The sequence below is a fragment of the Drosophila teissieri genome, chromosome 2L, assembly GCF_016746235.2.
Source record: "Drosophila teissieri strain GT53w chromosome 2L, Prin_Dtei_1.1, whole genome shotgun sequence".
In the NCBI taxonomy this organism is placed as follows: Eukaryota; Metazoa; Arthropoda; class Insecta; order Diptera; family Drosophilidae; genus Drosophila; species Drosophila teissieri.
The window spans coordinates 4114840-4133793 of record NC_053029.1 but is presented as its reverse complement, the minus strand read 5'-3'; the positions used below and the strand labels follow the sequence as shown (position 1 = coordinate 4133793).

At 39.7% G+C, this 18954-nt stretch overlaps 5 protein-coding genes across 5 annotated transcripts; all 5 read right to left on the bottom strand.

Moving 5' to 3' along the window:
• Positions 1-12039: 12039 nt before the first annotated feature.
• On the bottom strand, positions 12040-12457 carry LOC122626480. Its single transcript, XM_043806756.1, has one exon. It carries the CDS (start codon positions 12405-12407, stop codon positions 12105-12107), a length of 303 nt encoding a protein of 100 aa, XP_043662691.1. The 5' UTR covers positions 12408-12457; the 3' UTR covers positions 12040-12104.
• A 797-nt stretch (positions 12458-13254) lies between these two features.
• LOC122626606 lies at positions 13255-13570 on the bottom strand. Its single transcript, XM_043806924.1, has one exon. The coding sequence runs from the start codon at positions 13511-13513 to the stop codon at positions 13292-13294; it is 222 nt and encodes a 73-aa protein (XP_043662859.1). The 5' UTR covers positions 13514-13570; the 3' UTR covers positions 13255-13291.
• A 1322-nt stretch (positions 13571-14892) lies between these two features.
• On the bottom strand, positions 14893-15489 carry LOC122626437 (extensin-1). The gene has a single exon (XM_043806699.1). It carries the CDS (start codon positions 15403-15405, stop codon positions 15082-15084), a length of 324 nt encoding a protein of 107 aa, XP_043662634.1. The 5' UTR covers positions 15406-15489; the 3' UTR covers positions 14893-15081.
• A 406-nt stretch (positions 15490-15895) lies between these two features.
• On the bottom strand, positions 15896-16590 carry LOC122626386 (spliceosome-associated protein 49). The gene has a single exon (XM_043806629.1). The coding sequence runs from the start codon at positions 16505-16507 to the stop codon at positions 16196-16198; it is 312 nt and encodes a 103-aa protein (XP_043662564.1). The 5' UTR covers positions 16508-16590; the 3' UTR covers positions 15896-16195.
• A 442-nt stretch (positions 16591-17032) lies between these two features.
• Positions 17033-17467, bottom strand: LOC122626571 (extensin-1). The gene has a single exon (XM_043806884.1). The coding sequence runs from the start codon at positions 17377-17379 to the stop codon at positions 17137-17139; it is 243 nt and encodes an 80-aa protein (XP_043662819.1). The 5' UTR covers positions 17380-17467; the 3' UTR covers positions 17033-17136.
• Between the last annotated feature and the right edge of the window lie 1487 nt (positions 17468-18954).

Below are 18954 nucleotides of genomic sequence, written 5' to 3'. Positions count from 1 at the left end.
TCCCCTGTGTTTCCTACTCCTGGAACTTGTGCCCCTTTGCCCGTTTTCCCATTTTCCTGCCGGCATTTCCCCTGACCCCGCTGACACGCTAAAGGAAAATCTATTAACCTCCAGTGACATATTGCCAACTCACATAGATACTCCCGCACGCACACACACGCACGCACACACACACTCGATCACACACGCACACATCTCTAATGTGACACAATGCATATTTATGGCCCCATTTGTGCAAACTGTCGATAGATAGTCTTTGGCCAAAGGGGCGGGGGGGAGGTGGTGAAACTGTGGGGTTAAGGCTGGAGTGGAGTGGGTTAAGGAGTGGCCAGTGAGCTATGGATAATCATAAAGAAACTGAAGCCAACTCGATATATTTACCAACGCACAAGAGGTAAACTGAATTGACTTATTGTGTTAGGACAGTTTTCAAAGTGTAGTGCTGAGAAAGTTTCTTAACATGAAGAAGAACTTGATATAAAAACTATTTGCATATCCATTTTAACACATATATTAAATATAAACATGTATCTATGCTAAAATAAAACCTTTTTCCATTGCACATTTAAATGTGCTTAGTAAAGTTAATTTTCTTTGGCACATTTAAATGTGCTTTGTAAATATATGTTTTATGTTTATGCAGCTGTTTTTTCACACAAGCCCTTGAAAGTATGCTACACTTTTGTAGCTCAGCGAAGTAGAGAACCGTTATTTGGCCGAAAACTAAGAAAGCTTGCATACTTTTCGGCGCACTCATCGCAGTCTGCATGATTTTCCAAACGCAGGAAATGAAGTATATGTATAAAGAATTCCGATAGGCATTTTCCGAAGTACACTTAATGGGGGGACCTTTGGCCCCATCTTTATATCGCCTTTTTTTTCGCTCATGCGAAGACCGAAAAAACCAAAAGCAATTGCGAGAGCTTACCGAAAACAGCGCTATGTGCGCACTCATTGCCCAGATGTCACCTATGGCGACGGGGGCGGGTCGGGAAAGTGAGGGGCGTGGCACATCTCCAGCCTGCAGCTTGGCATTTAACGCATTGTCCTTTTAGCCATATTGATGATGATGCCAAATGACACCAAATGGCAATGGTGGGCAAGACAATGACGCCGTGGCTTCCAGCTAGGATTTTCACTATCACTTGCATGGTGTCCAACTCCAGCAAAAATCTGTCCCTCCTCGTTTTTTTTGTACACAGCGAAAATAAATGTCTTCAAAACGATGATACTTGAAAGAAAAATAAATGAAACTTTATCAAGTCAAGAAAAGTTAAGTATAGATATAAGATACAATTTCAACAAGGCTTTGATATGCCCTAAATATATTTTTTTAAATAATTGATTTCTATGTCCAGTTCCCATTTTTGCAGTGTCCTTTCTTTTTCATTTTTCCCTACTGCCCGACGATTTTCCTCCAGATCCTTTGGCATCTCATGCGTTGTTGTCGCAGTTGTTTCCATGTTGTGTCTGCCATTATTTCGTGGATTTTTGGCTGCTTTAGCATTTCACTTTGATAGTCCTCGTCGTCGTCCTCGATGGCCAGGAGGACGTTTTCCATCGTGGGGTTTTCCGCAGACTTCGTCCTCCTGGCTCGATTCCACTTCATGGCAGCTTTCCCGCTTTATCTGGTGACAGACATAAGTTTTGCTTTGCCCTCCATTTTTATTTCGCTCTACAGATGATACTCCCCCGTAACTCATCAACGCGCATATGTTCGCCTTTTGGATTCCTTCTTCCTTTTCTTATTTTTTTTGTTTTTTTTGGTTTTTCTGGTCCCCACATTGAGTAAGAAATTTATTTTTATTTGTTAGATGGCTGGGCTGCTTGACTTTTCCTGTTGCTGTTTCCGTTTGTTGTAAATTTTAGTGGATTATCCTGCCGAATTCGTCTGCTGCTTTTCCTCTCATTCCTCCCATTCGTTCGGTGAATTTATTCAAACTTCACTAAACACAATCAATTTACGAATTATTATTATGCCTTGCAAAGTTCTTTGTGGCCCAGTGCAAGGAAAAGTTACTGATACCCATTAGTTTTCTGCTCAGGAGGTTCTGTTTTCTGATTGCATATAATAAGAAGAAAATTCGAATATGTACATATTTGATTATTATAATGTTGGTTATAAATATTACATAAATATATATGTACATATATTTTCTTTGGTAATTCTTTATAGTTTTTATATAACCCATTTTTCTGTAGAATATGAAGATAAAGTAATAAGTATTCCCATGTTTAATACTTCATCGCTGTGCCAGTCTTTGATTTTCTTGTCGCCATTTGTTGGCGAGTCCTTTTTCGCATTTATTGCATTGGTTACGCAGGACGAACCCTCTTCCTCTTCCACTTCCTTTTCCTCCTTCCCCCTCTCCCTCCGCCCATTGAGAGCACTTTGCGCTTATGATCTGCTTAGCCTGACCGGCCCCGCCCACTGAACGGCCGCCCCCTTTCTATATACACTCCTTTCGGATCTGGCTCATTTGCCAGCCGCCTCTTAGCTTTATGTTTATGATTTCCATTTCCATTTCATGTGTGGGCGTGGCGCCCTGTAATTACCACTTAAAGTCCACCCACAAAGGGCGGGCAAAATCCAGAGAGAGAGGGCGAAAAAATAAGGAAGAACAATGGGGCTGTAATCATAATAAATAATAAATGAATGAATTTTATTGCTTAATGGATTGCAGTTACACTCCACTCGCTGGAGTTGAAGTTCTGCCCTGGGTCCTCTCTCATTGGCATTAGTCACACTTTATTTATGAATTATGATACGCTTTTCGGGTTAAATGGCTTGAGGACGGCATATTGAATTAGTGAAGGGATTGGACGCACACTCATTGAAAACTTGTTGGGCATAAATCAGACTGAGGTCTTTTAGAAAGTTCTGCTGCCAAGAAAGTTCAGCTGCAAACTAGTGCATTAACTTTTGTATATACTTCAAACAACGTAATACTTGAGATAATATATATATTTTAATAATAATACTTATTTTTATATGAACCGATATTTCCAATTTATATATTCTAACAATCTATTTTAAGAGCGAATTAAGGATGAGGACTTCATTCTGATCATTATTTCAAAGCGTTTTATGTCTTTCATCGAAGTTAGCCAATTTAAGTTTATACTTATAATACTTATTATTACTTATTAATATATAAATATAATCTCCCAGAAATCCAACTTTTGAGCAAGATGTTGATGATTGTTGGACATTCTGCCAGATCGAAGGATACGTCCTTCCTGAATAGACTGTTATATATTCAACAATATATTTTAATATGGTTAGTTATATTTATTTAAGTTTCTTTATTATTTATTCTGAAGAAAAGAGTATTTTCCGTTCGCATCACCCTTAAACCTTTAACCCCACTTAAGCATTTACTCGCATGTCTTTCAGCGGTCAGCACAGGACACTTTCAAAGGATTCCCACTCCATTCGTTTCGCTCGTCAGCCGTTCCGCCTCCGAATTTGAGTAATAATGATTCATTGCCTATTAGCAGTTAATTAGACTTAAAAGGGGGCCATCAAAGGGCTTGGGCTTATACTTTCGCCCCGACTAATGAAAAACTATTGGGCCAAGTCGGCTTTGAACTCGTTGCGAGCCATTACGTGAATAGCCGGCCAAGCGGTAACTGCAATTAGGTGTGGCCCAAAATCTTGGCCAGAAATTCGGTCATGGACCATTGCGGCACTTACGAAATTTTCGGTCACAGGATTAATACACGGGGTGAGGAGCGTAAATAACTAATATCTGTTTATGATTATTACAGTCTGCCACTCAATTGGATTAGCATTTTGCATTTACCATTTCGCATTGTCGTCTGTCTGGCATTTTGGTTGGTCTTTTCTCAAATAGAAACAGAGAGAGTTGTCATTGGTTTTTATGTCTATTATTGTCGCTGCCATTAGGCCGATATTGATATGGTCTTTGGGTATTATTTAAGCCATACACCCACACACAGAAGGCTTTCCCCTTTTTGTTTGGCGCAAAATCTGTGAGGTGTCATGTTGGTTTAAATGCCCGGGGAATTCGGGACATCCTTGACATGCCGCTGTGGCAGTTGAAGTTTACGATAAATGCCAGTGTATCCGTCGTTGGCGGTGTAATGCGCTCCTAATATTTTCCTTTGGCTTTGCCCCCAAGGAGAGGTTTTCAGGGCTCGAGGCATTGAGAAATCCGTTTAGAAATAAACTTATGTTTCGGCTTCTTGGTGCTGCGTCATCAATGGATTTTGGGGGGGGCGAAGGTAAAGGTAAAGGATTGAAAGCCGAAAGGATCACCGTGGAGACATCGTTTCAATCGTTTCTAAAGGCACGTTCCTAAATTCAGCCAAATTGACAAACAAAAGCCCTTCGCTTGGCTGCACTGCCCCAAAAAGGTGCAAAACTATTAAGTTATGTTTGAAAAGTATTATAGTTATCTCACTTCCTTAATTTAAAGTTTAGAGCAAGCGCTTTATTATAACTTTTTGCATTTTTAGAATTTAAATTGGTTAGCTTTCCTAGTTAATGGTAATAATTTAATAAAAAGTGAATAATTTAAAAGTGCAACCTTTTGTTTCGAGTGCAACCAAAATTGGGCTCATCAAGTGCGTGTGTTTTGGGGAATAGCATTTAAGGTGGAGCGAATTGGCAAAGCCAAACGCAATTTCCAACAAATATGGATTGGATTCACTTACGGGGAATCGACCTATTAACCCCCCCCCCACAAATTGTCTGCCCAGAGGCGTGGCAAAAAGGGGGATTGCATGGATCATTGCCCGGGCAACGGTAGTCGCTGTACTCTAATTGACTTTGCATGCCATAATGCTTTTTAGCCATGTATAAGCGTCATCACATAACCGCCAAAAACCAAAGCCGCTAAACTCACACTGGCAGTCTCATTCACACATGCTAATGACATCGAAACTGTTGCCATAAAAAGCTTGAATTTTAGTTTATTTAGTTTAGTTTATATTTATTTATTGCATTTTATTGTTTGCCTAATGCAATATGTTAGTATTTATATTTGTACTTATTATTTGTATTTGCTTTTATTAATTGGCAGTGAGTAAGCATTTAAATATTCGCATTGCACTGCATTAGGCTAAGATGTAAACAAATTAACTCTGTGTTTATTATGTGTGCAAGCGCTTAAAAGTTGCACCCAAGTTTGTTGTGTATTTTAATCTCATTTCCATGCGCTTCGTTCAATTTGCCTGCTTAGCTCTTCAATTCAATCAAATGCATTCCACATTTCGGGCCCAATTGTTGTTTGCAGGCTTGCACGAGAACGAGGCCCGGAAAATTCGCGAGCCTCGTTGCATTTTTATGGCCCACACATTTGGGCCTGGTCCACTGCACAGTTAAGTAGCCAAAGCGATGGACACGAAACGGAAATACACTGGTAAAAATGGTTAAACCCTTCTTTATTACTCATTAGATTCAATGAATGAATAAAACGAAAGCAACATCTTTAAGAAATGCGAATGAAAGATATCAAAGATGTTTACTATACCAAAACTTCAGATGCTCGAGTTGTTTTACTATTTAATAAAATTCTAAAAATCATTTTTAAGTGTAGTCACATATCTGTCTACTTTGTTGTATTTAAATTAAAGCTTTAGACATATTTTTTCAGTGTAGAACTCTACAGCTGCTGTCGTTGTTGTTTGGTTTTCTGGTTTGGTTCGCTGCGAAAACTTTGTTAACTTTGCACTGACCCCGCCCATATTTGACTGGCCCACTTGCTCCGCCCACTCCACCCACTCCGCCCACCCACGCCACTCCCCTTTAAGCCACTCAACTCGGTTGACAATATTTGCCAAAACATTTGTTGTTGCTGCCGGGGGATCGAGTCAATTGAATTTAAGTGGCTGCAACGGCAACGAAGTCAATGACATCGCTCGGCCACTTTTGCGGTCCTCGAATATGTTGCATAGTTTTTTGGCCAACTCAACTAACGCTTTCGCTCCGTACTTCTCGTATTTCGTATTTAGGTTTAGGTTTTCGCTCCTATTTTTGTATTTTTTTTTTTTAGCAAGGCATCATCAATTTTCATTGTAACGCGATTAGTTTGCTGGGCACTGGAAACGGATATGAGACAGCGAGGCTAACTTCATTTTTCCGACCGAAAACGCTGATGACCATAAATGCCAAAAGCAGCAGAGCAATCGCCCAGCCAGGCATTTTATAAATGATGAGTACACTCGAAATAAATGCCCAGCATTACATGCAATAAACGCGTTATTGTTTATAAATGTTTGGTAGTTATAAGGTGTCAGTTTGTACACAAAACTTGTACTCTGCTTATTTATATTAGAATGTTTAAATCATTTTCCCAGTCTTAAATGCCTTAGTTAAATTTTTGGCATCGAAAAATTCCTGGCATCTGCGTTATGTTCGCGGCGTATCATTTTTCTATGGGCCATGTGTAATTTATGCTCCATTTGCTGGCCGCCTCTCTTGTTGCTTTACTTTCACAATTTTCGCCTATTTATTGTGCGGCCATTTCTATGCCATATAATCTCTACGGTCTTCTATTGTTTGCTTTTTTGGAGAAAAGTAAGGGGCCATCGGAGGGGGGCGGTACCATGATAGACACATGCTCTTTTGATTTATGAATGCAAACGAGCTACAGAACACCAATAAAAGCAACACAATCGGCACGGACCAACAACACAGAAATCTCCATTGAAACAGAAATCGCTTCTCTTGTTTGGCCACACGCATTTAAAGCAATTAGTCTAAAAGTGTTCCCACCTTTAATTTCATTAGGCCATGGCGAAAATAAAAAGCAAACTAAAAGTTTGGCTAAGTTTATCGGGTATTTAATACCCTGGAAAGAGTATATATATTGCTGGAGTAATGAGGTATCAGTTTATGTATTTATACTTTCTATTTATAAGATTTTATAAGTTCCTGCAGCGCGTGATGAAGCATAGTTTCGTTTAATAAAAATCCAATTAATGGATAACCAAATGGTTTCATCTGAAACCTGATTAAATGCACAATCTTTGTTGCCTGCCCCTTGCAGTTGGGTGCAAAAAGTGCAACTCAATCCTTTGCCGCAGTTCTAATGAAGCAATTTTCGTTAAAAGCAGTCACCGCAGCAGCTTTTCCCTCCATTTCCCTTCACTTTTCCAAGCGCCATGAAGTGTGTGTGTGCGGATTCGTTTTCAACATTTTTAGTTGCTTCGGCGCGTGTTTGTTTCAAAAAGCTCAAATTGCTAGTGCCAGGAACAAAATCCCGACCGGTGGCCCAAAGAAAAGGAATTACAGCTGACTCTGGCACTGACTTTTCGCAATTATCCAGCGCACCGAATGCGCACCAGTCGTCCACCCCCCTCCACCCTGCGGAAAATCCACGCCCCCGTGGAAAACTCACTGCCCGCTTTTCTCGGGGCTACGTGCGAATTTATTGATAGCGATATTTTGTGTGCGGATGCGGGGATTTCGGGTTTGAGGGGGATTTGGGGTTTCAGGGGGGAGCTGGAAATGTGTGCTAAGTGCATTTTACATTTCCGGTCAATGGCGCTAACCTCACGAAATCTTCGGGACTTAGTTTCCTGCACTGCAGGCAAAAAAAAAATAGTTCATACAACTAATTAGAAGTAATAATTCGGTGTTTAATGAAGCTGCTCTGCCTTTTTGAAACATTAAGAAACGCATGTGAGCAGTGCTTACTTATTTTTGCAGTTTCTACATATATATGCCACTTTGAGTTTATGAAGTATATTTGTTAGTGCATGGGTTAAGCCAACTTTTAAAATGTGTAGTTCATACAATTACTTCAAGTGTTGACCCGACCCTTTCGCCACACTCCCCCCCTCACTCTGATTACATTTCTTATTATATTCGAGCAGTTTTCGCTCTGGTTTTCATTTGCTTTTCATTTGCCATTTGCGTCACGCTTCGTTCTGACCCCCACCCCACCATCCCCCCCTCTTTGGGGGCTATTGAGACCTCAGCGATCCTAGATGGTACGTGTTCCGGCGCACAAGGGTTAAGGGCGCATAAAAGAACGCCAAGGAGACACTTGGAAGTGTCGACACTTTCGAACTTTTGCTGCTCCCGCCTTTTATTTGATATCTTTTATTTGCGACCCCCCCACTCACCCCCTCCATCTGCAATTGCTGCGTAATTTTTATTAGCTCTGAATGAGCATCTCAAGTGGCGCTCTATTTATCTTGGCAAACCACCCCGCGCTCATTTCCAAATTGCCAACATAAATTTATTTGTTTGGCAAAACAATTTAGACCCATCCACCGCGCCACTTTGATGCGTGTCTCGTTTTACATTTTTTGACAATTTCATTGTTCCTCGCCTGCCGCCTTTTATTTTGAATGATAATTTTTTGGCGCGTGTGTTGGGGGGAGCAGTCACGTCATACGGCTACAAAAAAAAGGGGGCGTGGCGGCAATGCTTTTATGCCAAAATAACAAGCCATAAACATTTGCCGTTGCCATTTGCCCATTTTCGCGCGCGAGCTTTTTAAAAAGACAAAAAACGCGGGAGTAACAAATAAAGAATCATAAAGAATTTTATTGCACACACGCAATGTGCACAGAAAAAAAGTATTTAATATATATCAGAATATTTTCATATAAATCAGAATATTTTTATATAAATCAGAATATTTTCATTAATTAATGAAGCATTTTTATGTAGTAAGCAGCTTGAAATTAAAATGAAACATCTTCGAATTTCTTTGGTGCATGCAGTTTCAAATTAATTGTATTCTTGTTTTCTCTTTCAGTGTACAAATAAACAAATAAAGCAAATGGCTTTCTCGCATTAGGATGCAATACCTCTATTACTTTACTTCAAATGGCCGACAGTTTGATATTTTGATTGTTTGCCTGCCTCAGGTATTTTCAGCATTTTGTGTCCTTTGATTAGTTGACACATTTTATGTTTGTGATTCGCAGGAAGAGGAGATATTTAAATCCCGAAGTGAGTACCACAACTCAAACTGTTGCCTGAATATGAAAGTGACTGACAAAGCTGTTTGGTTTAGTTATAAATACGTCTTTTTTTTTTAACATTCACCTTGCAGGTTACATCCGGTGATTTTTGGGGTTCTATCTCTCAGGCAAGATGTGAATTGTATGCTGACACGTGACTTAACCTTGCACTGGTGATGCACATTTAGTTAACCCATTAAAAATTATGGTATACATAAGATTGACAAATACTGTGTAGTATTTTAATAATTATGTAGTTAGCGTGCAAAAAGATATTACAAATAATCAAACTGTTTTTCCTTACAATAATTTAGTATGTACAAATTCTAAGAAGCAGCCAAATAAATAAAATTAGAAAAGCCAAATGCAGCAAGTGTTTTGCACAACTAATTAGCCGCACTGACCGATTCACAGGCAATTACTGGTTTGCACTCGATTTGGGGGGTAAATGCTGTTCCTGGGGGAATTGCCAAGTATTTTGTTGGGTTAAGTTCTGGTCAATGTGAAGCTCATGCTGCTGCTGCTCCAGTTGGCCGATGAGCTCACCATAAATTAAGCATATAGACATGTGCTCAACTATAGTTATCCCCCGAACATATAGAACACATAGACCAACTCTCGTTGAGAGCGGGGTGGTGGTGGTGCATGTCTGACCAAACATTTTGTATAGGACAATTTCTAAATGGAATTTAATTTCCGGATTAGAATAGACATTTCATGCATGCTGTGTGGAGGAAGGGGTAATGCACTGGGCTCACAGTTCGTCTTGTCTGGATTTGCCCCGCTTTTCCCTCCCACAGCGTTTAATTTCCCAGATTTACTGCTCGCACACACAGAAAAAAAATAATGATGTATTTGTACTTTCTTATATGACTAAGATATACATATAATTAAACAGATTTTGAGCTACAATTCAGCTAAATTAGTTGTTTCACCAAGTTGTATTACTTTCCATTGCAACATTTAGAAATTTTTCTTAGTGCTCTGCTCATTGAAGCTGCTGCTTTTCAGATTCCTCGAAGCCTCAATGAACAATCACAACAAAAGGGTTTGCCTGTATGTGGCAAGGAGGCGGAAACTGGTGGGCGTGGCTAGTTAAATGTTCGCAAATGTGCGGCTTTCCCATCGGCATCTTTTTCTCCACCTGCTGTTTTTGGTCTTTTGGCTTTTGTTTAAAATTTCGAAACAATTTTTCCCAGCAGATTTGATGAGCCGAGAGTGGAGTGGAGGGCTCATGATTGGCTAAGTGAAAAGGGGGGGAAAATCGAATCGGAAAAGCAACTTTTGGGCAGGAGGCAGCCACCTTTGTGGGCTTGATTTAAGAACAACTCGAGTTATTAATGTAATTTGATTTTGCCAACAGAAGCTGAAGCAGACAAAAGCCAATGATGTTTAGGGACTGGCTGCTCAACATTTTGGATGATAACGACGATACTTTTGATGAGTTGACATTGCAAAAGAAAGCAGGCAGAGTGAAGGGTTAAGGTTCACTTTGGGGAGAAGTAAATTTTTTAATAGAGTGTAAATTACCGGAAACACAATTAAAATGTGCCAGGCTAAAATATCTGCACAACGAGTAGACAAAAGCTAACCATAACAAAGGCTAAAATCAAAATGAGAACGCCAAAGGTTTATGGGCATGCGAAGAAGCAAAAGGTTGAGTTTAATTAATGGTTTTGGGTTGGGGGAAATCATTTGGGGCTAACTGCAGGTTCCTCAATCGTCAAGAAAACGAGCCAAATAAGGGGTTAAGGACTCCACCAGCTACTTAACACCCTCTGAAATCCACCCCCTTAATCGTTTTCGGAATTTTCCAAGACGCTAAACGGTCGACAATGACGTTGACGTTGGCCTAGGGCAGGCAAAAATTGTCGGAAACACCTTGTTTTTTGACTACCTCCGAGGCAGCGGCTTCCACATATTTTCCAACTTCAACTTGTTTCCCAAACCCCACCTAAATGCTTTTCCACCCACGGCTATTGTTGTGCTACCCATACATACGCCATACATAATATGTTCTTTGTTTATAACAACAGCGAAAACAGGTCGCCGGCGTCTGATGAGGCGAATGTTTAAAGGAAAACATTAAGTTTGTGCGGAAAAGTGGTTACGGATTTTATGTTAGTATGCTTTGAAAACACAATGTATCCCTGAACTAGTTAACATTACTAAAGGCAAAACTGAATTGAACAGAAAGAACTAACCTATACTGTTGATCTTGTGTAATAACACTTCAAAGGAGAATAATAATTTAATTAGCTTGTATATTACATTTACTAAAATAAAGTTGAATATTATATTTAACACGAAAACTGAAGCCAACTTTACGCATTTTTTTGGGTTGCCACAGACTTTGCCAACAAACTATGTTTAGTCTACAGGTTATGCAGCCATTGTTTTTGAAATGAATGAGTAAACGAGTTGGGGAATAAATGAATGACCCTAGCTGAGAAAATATAAAAAGACAGAGGCGTCTGGGAAGAAAGGGATGCAAAGGTAGCCGGAGCAAGTTTAATATGAATTATTATGTGCAGAAAAGTTGTGTGATGCTGCTAAACCTGGTGAGAGACCTTTGTTAAGGTGCCAACCAAGCACACACAGCAAACCAAATGAGTTTGTCCTAATACCCTTTCAAAAAGTGAAGGAATTCAAAGATTAAAAAATATATTACAATATATATGTAGTCTGGAAGTATACCAAAACTTGGAAGTGAACAACAATCTCAAAATTGATTCAATATTTAAGGACTTGTGAATTATAATCCATTTGTATCTCGAAGTCGAATCAGGGTATACAAACGGCACGAATGCATGGGCACACCTGGCCAGCATTTAAGTTAGGTCTTAACATGCCCCGTGTATCTGTTAGATACAATTTGTTTTAATTGCACAAGTTGGCAGCGCTGGCTTGCAGCAGCAACGGGCCAATTAATTTATATTTAACTCGGTCTCAGCTGAGATTTTCGCCCAGTGACACTGCAAAGCGATTTTTCGTATTTCCAAGTATTACTAAATATAACAGCTCTAATAAATGGAATTCTTCTGTTGTTTAGCACCTCCAAATTGATCACCAATGCAGTATGAAAATTTGTAATATTCTTCAGGCAATTTTATTTGGTTTTTCAATAAGTTTTTTACAAGATCCATTAGTTTTGTTGTTTAGTTAGCTGCCACAGCCTGATCGTACTTGGGTGGCAGGGTGGACATAGCCTGAGACTGCTGCTGCTCCTGCACCTGCCAGTGGGTTGCACACTGGGCAGGCATCACTGTGGTGGTTGTGGTCTGCGCTGGACACGCCACCTGGCCAGCTGGCACGGAGACCACAATGTTGTTTCTGGACATCATGCGACGGCATCTGCGGCAAGGACGACCCCAAGCCCAAGGATTCGCGTAATAGAGGAGGCCGCGACGATGGTAGCATTCGCACTGAACGTTGATATTAACATTATTAACGTTGTTCATTTTTCCACGTTATTCCTTCTAGTTTCGTCTTCTTACTATGACTTTAGAGCGCCAACTGTTCGCATTCTTACTGGTCTCCACTATATATATTTTATTTGGTTTGTGGCTCGACATTCAGCGTGATAAGGAAATCCTCTTGGCCTTTTTATCAGCAGCACATTGATCGATCCACGTTTTTGGCACCCCTCAGTGATTCAATTCTTCCAGGGCTGGTTGATTGCATTCTACAGTTCACTGGGTTCGCTGATTCATGGGTGCCTGCAAATTGGGGGTTGCCTTTGGATTGGGATAAGATGGTGAGTCACCTTGGGGCAACTGGGAACTTGACAATCATTATGGTAGATCACAATCATATGCTAATTCGCGTAAGCTATTGAGATTGATGCACTTGATTCCACAAGTGAGCTGATTAGATATCAAGGCAATGATATAAATGTAATTGGCTTAAATAATATATAGTTTAGTAACTGCTGCTTCATATGTTAGATATTTTAGTAACTGCTGCGCAAATACTTTTTATCATTTTAAATAGAATATTATGCAACTAATTCAACTGGTAATATACCGCTTTTACTGGCTTTTTGCATGTTGCTTTTTCTTTTTCTTGGCAATATACAAAATTGGTCCAAATATAAATATGAAATCTTGGCGTACTTTCCATATTTGGGCATAGAATTCAATAGGCATTTTCGTATCAGCAGTATCTCCAAAAGATAAAATCTTAGGGATGATGGAAACGTTCTTAAATTTAATCGCAAAAGTCATTGCGTAAATTCATTACTATAAGAGGGTGACATTTCTATTTTTCAAATGTAAATCAAATTAATATACTGTTTCGTTTTGCTCATAAGTTTTATTTTATTTTCAAAAGTTTATTTTTAAAGTTAGCGGGTGGTCACGGCAACTGGTACAAAAGTAGTTGTGGCGGTGATGTTATTGGTGGCCACTGGTACTGCCACCTGAGTGGGGACTACCACAACATTTCGGGACATCATCCTGCGGCACTGGCGACAAGGACGACCCCAAGCCAGGGGATTCGCGTAGTACAGGACTGTTCGGCGATGGTTGCATGCGGCGCATTGCAGGTTGATATTGATGTCAGACATGATTCCGTCTTGTCTTGTCTTGGCTGAGCTCTCCTCCGATAAGTTTTCTCTGCTCGACTGGGCTGCAATTTGCGTTTTACCTATAAATTATACCCTTTATATACGCCAGGTTCGATTGTGATAAGAAGAATTTGTGACTTCGTTATCACTACATTGATGGATTAATTACGAGTTTAATTCTTATGCTGCTGTCGTGATTCATTTTACCCACTATTGCTAGTGCAGTAATTATGACTCATAGTAGCTATTAATGCAAATTGAATTTATTTTGGGTATTGCAATTTTCACAGTTAAACTTTAAATAAGTTTAAATAAATTATAAAAAAATTAAATAGAAACGTTTTATGATCTTAAATTAATTAATATAACAACTCAGTAATAAACTAAGTCAATCTTTAACCTCAATCACCATGCATTTACAAACTTATAACAGATTTTTAAATTCCAAAACGTGGCGCGAAGAAATGTTTGGAATTTTAAGATCACAAGCTTTTAATTACCAGTAAAAAAATAGGGGAAAATCAAAAGAAAGTGCACAAAATAGCATCGAAGGATCCATAAAGAGCTCTCGCATTAAAACCTATTGCATAAATATACAAAATTTTAAAAAAAGCTCGGTTAAATTTTTATAATAAATCTTTTTATTTATTTGAATTGAATAATTAATAAAAACCCTAATTTTTGTAAAGGAAATCCCTAAATTTGCAGTAACTAATATATTCTAGATATGTTTAATAGTCTTGATAATATAATAATCTTCATAAGCTCTCTCGTCGTAAGCTCTTCTCTTCGTCAAGAATAATTTATTATAGTTCCCCGAACTCGTTTTTTTTTTTAATTTCAATTGAGAAACCTATTTTCAATTTAATAAAGTTTAAAATATGTTTATGTACTGACAACCCTAGTTGAACAATAATTGATAAGCTGGCTCCAACCAAAGGACATCAATCACTTCCCACCAGTGAGATAGCAACCAAAACAAAATAATATACGCATAATAAAAAACGACGAAGCCATTTACCCATACAGAAACTATATAGAGAGAGAAGAAGAAGGCATGACCATGACCATTGTTTATGGCGTTGGCCTGCAGTTCAATTTTCATATTTGTACCATTAACATTGCAAATAAATGCAGGCATATATATATTCACAATATGAAAATGTGTCACAGCAAGAACCGACATTGAAAACCAATCAAGTATATTTCAATTAAGGTAAAGTGCATTTAAGTTATTTAAGCAAATATTTCGAGCGGATTTACAATTACATTGGGAACAAGATTGAGCCAAATTAAAACGTCAGCTTTAATAAAGAAATATTTCCGTAAACCTTTCGGTAGACTGAATTTAAGGAAAACGAAATCCAAACATAAAAGAGTGAACTGTTATTTATTTTTTATTTTAATTATACTCGTACAAGGGGCTTATTTTCTGTAAAAAGTTAGTTAATGTTTCTATTTGCAGCCGTTTTTAAGCTAGATTCCAGTGTATGCTCATGGAATACAGGAAGTTGAATAAATATTCTTAAAGTTGTTCACTCTTCTGGAGCGTCACAATGCGACCACGCCTACCACCTGGGCGGTGGGGGCTGCTGAACGATGATGACCTCTTCCCTGGGCGGAGGACGCCGTCCGCCGATGTTGAACTCGATGAAGGGCGCTCTCGGAGGCACCACATCCACCTCGATGATGGGTCGTGGTGGTGGTGGAGGCTGGTAGACGGCAGCTGGTGTGATGACCTCGACCATGGGCGGCGGTGGTGGATAGCGGCCGCCCACTCCGATCTCAATCACTGGGCGCGGAATCCTTGGCGGCACAATGTCCACCTCCACAATTGGCCTACCATGATGGTGGTGATGGTGATGGCGACGTTCCTCCTCGTAGTACGGCATGTTCTTCAGAAACTATCCAAGTTTTGTATCCTCAGTGGTGGAGTGAGTGTAGTGAATGCCTTTGACTGCTTTGTCGAACTGAACTTGCTTCTTCACCTGCTTAACTATTTAAGGCAATTTTTATCGCTAATGGGGGAATTTTTTCTAATTTTGTTATGTGCGTTGCGCACAGTAGCTTAGTTAGCTATCTTGTCAGGTGGAATCAATGTGTTTTTTTCGATAAAAATAAACATGATAAACGCAATTTGATAAAACACAAAACTGCGAATTGAATTTCATTAGGAGGTTCAAGGTCTCCATGAATCACAATTTTCCATTTAAGGGGAAGGACATAATTGGAATGTTCTGATCGATGATTCATACCAAAATCTGCAGAGTGATATCTGCATTTAAGATCTTATGAAACTTAAAGACTTGTGTATTTTTGTTGGAGAGCAAACCATTTTATTTATTTGATTTCAATAATACGTATTAATGTTAGGCAGCACAATTGGTTATTTTGTTGGATTTTATTTAAACGTTCGATAGAAAGCTTCACAGTTAAATTCCTTCATTGATTTCTGCACATTCCTTTGGTTTGAAATTTGTAACCACAATGCTACGTATTGTCTAGGAATCCACTATCAACACTATTGCGCCACTCTGCGCTGTGATTTCAACTTAAGATTAAGACAATAAGATATTTGTTTTGATTTTCCTGTTATCTATCGCTCCCTTACACGCTATCGATAGTAAATTTGCTTGGTTAGTGGTCGTGGCACATTGAAGTGAAGGCTAAGTTTCCAGTCGTTCACCATTGCGGATATGGTGGATTGTTGTAGGGTTGCTGATACTGGTACTGGTACTCCTGGTAGGCCTGCTGCTGCTGTGGATAGTATCCATTGGTGGCCACCGTGACGCCGCCGTAGGGCTGCGGCATCATTACCTGGGCACCGGGCACATAGGTGGCCGCCGGGGTCATGTAGACAATCTCGGTGGGCCGAGGCGGAGGCGGCGGCGGATAGTAGCCGCCACCCCAACCGGGAACCACATCAATTTCGATATTTGGACGACCATGGTGATGGCGAGCAGGATAGCCACATGGATCTTCATAGTACCGCATAGTTGATTAACTAGCCACAACAATCAACCAGTCAACGGAGCCAACTTCACCACCCAGCAACGCGTTGAGTACTGGAAAGCCCGCGGCGAAACACGTCTCGCTCGAAACCAACTGGAACTGCAAAGCTCCATCAATCAGGGTTTGTGGGTATTATTCCAGTGTTAGGAGCCAAAAGATAAGGTGGCTTAGTCATCCAACAAAGTTCTGATAACGGCGACCGGACAGTTGTGCATTTACAGGTGATCGGGTTTTGCGATTCCCTCGCACTTTGTTTACTATATTAACTGATTCTGGCTTATCTATGGGTAACGCGTTATTATTACTTAGATAAGAGAAAATGGGACGTAGAAGCGGAAAATGCAAGTAATTAAATGGTGAGCATGAATCTTAGTTCTGCTAGACGTAATAAAACAATGGGTGGTTTTCTTAATTAACCAGGTGTTCTGATAAAGAAAACAATCCGTGTTTGAGATTTTGATAATAAAGCGAAGAAATGACTAAAATAACAAAGAAAAATCAATTGGCTTATCTTTGTTTATTGGGTTTTACTTTATTGACGACTATATTTGGTAAGTAAGACTACGTAGTATAAATTCATTGTAAAGGATCTTGCAGATCGCAGATCCTTCTCAATACTGTGGATTGTGGTAGTGGCTGCTACCGGGCGGTGGTGGCGGTGGATTTTGGTAGTACGGCGGTGGAGGAGCCTGCTGCACCACCATGACTGGTGGCGGAGCTTGCTGCTGCACCACCACCACTTGGGGTGGTGGGCGGTGATGGCGGCGTGGCCATGGTGGTGCAATCTGCACCTTAATAACGGGTCCACGACGATGAGGCGGTCCTCCGCAATGATCGTGGGGTGGTGGTGGCATGGTGGCTAAGTGTGGTTGCCGATTGAATGCCTTCTGTTGAAATTACGTCCAAATGTGACGACTTATCGCTGGTAACTGAACTACCGAATGCCCAGCTCATGCGGCTGACTAACTAAACAAACGCCAAAATAGCTGCCCTCATAAAAAAGCTCAATAGCATTTACTGATAGCAGTACGCGGTACTTTTATTACCGAATGTATTGATTTTAGCGAAAAAATAATCGATAAATATATTGAAAATTGGCAAATGGTAAAGCTAACTTTCAAATAAGCTTTTGACTTATATTTTGATAATAGGCTTCAACTGATTTTCTCAGTTTCTTCAATGAGTCATGGATTTTATGGTAGATTAACGTTACGGTACTTTTTCCTTAACTTATAGAGCAAAAGTATATTTCGAAATACTCGAAATAAATGTTAAATATAAAATATATATATAATAAAATATTAACATATATAAAATCACAAATGACACACTAGCTATTTAACATATTTTTAAACCAAAGTGCAAATATTTGTGTGTTGGTTAAATGCGATTAAGTTCCTTAACTCAACTGAAAACAAACTTTAGCCTGCGAAAATGTTGTCAGGCCTCAAATATTTATCCAATTTTCAGCCCATAAAAATTCCCAATAATTCTTTACACATTTTCCTTGGCCGGCAAATATTTTGCAAACATTTGCACGTCTATTATGCAAAGTTTGCAGACACGATTTTGCCTCGAGGGGCGACGTGGGCAAATATTAAATGCATGGACGGAAAAACATGCTAAAATTCTGCCGGTCAATCAAGAAAAGTCTCTCGAGACTCTCTGAATCTCAATCACTTGATCAAACAAATTCGGATTTTTCGATTTGACAACCAGAAGAGCGGTGCCCATTTGGCTGTTCTTAATTGAGTGGGTTCGTGCTGCATTTCGCATTTCATTCGCTCTTTGAATTGTCACTTCGATCAAAGAGCTGTAGGGTTAACTATGGGGTTAGGGGTTATGGGTTAAGAGTGAAGGGTTAAGGGTGCTTGGCCTGAAAAGTTAAACATGCACAAAGTGGCAAACGAGTTTCGGGCAAAGTTTTCAACTGCCGCAAAAGAAGGAAATGAGTGCCGCATAACGCGCCACATATCGACTGAGCTTTTGGTGGGCGGGCAGTGTTGGTGGGGCGTGGCAGGCCGCATGACAGCCACTCTCTTTAGTTATTATAGCACTCAAAAGGATATTAAAACTGGCTGTAATGAAATCACTGTTGAAATTGATTGTAAACAGAAACGATTGCTTAAAAGTAGCCAATATAATTTGTCATTTTTCAAAACCTATTAAGCACAGAATAAGTTCAGGGCATGTGCTCGTATAGAGCATTAAGTGCGTCGCCTTTTAAGCTTTTGCCTTTTTCCACATGTATTTTTTAAGTCCTTGTGCATATTTTAGTAAATGAATTGCGTCCTGGCAAGATAAAATGTCTCTGTTCCCCTGGATGAAGAATCAAAATCAGAAGATTGCTGCTCGGAATTGGAAGTTAAATCTGCATCTGATTCTGAAGCTGAAGCCGAAACTGAGGCAGCGCCATCGAATCGATAGCT

Excerpts from the sequence above, each read along its gene's own strand:
- LOC122626480 (XM_043806756.1), bottom strand. The coding sequence starts at position 12,407 with ATGAACAACGTTAATAATGTTAATATCAACGTTCAGTGCGAATGCTAC.
- LOC122626606 (XM_043806924.1), bottom strand. The coding sequence starts at position 13,513 with ATGTCTGACATCAATATCAACCTGCAATGCGCCGCATGCAACCATCGC.
- LOC122626437 (XM_043806699.1), bottom strand. The coding sequence starts at position 15,405 with ATGCCGTACTACGAGGAGGAACGTCGCCATCACCATCACCACCATCAT.
- LOC122626386 (XM_043806629.1), bottom strand. The coding sequence starts at position 16,507 with ATGCGGTACTATGAAGATCCATGTGGCTATCCTGCTCGCCATCACCAT.
- LOC122626571 (XM_043806884.1), bottom strand. The coding sequence starts at position 17,379 with ATGCCACCACCACCCCACGATCATTGCGGAGGACCGCCTCATCGTCGT.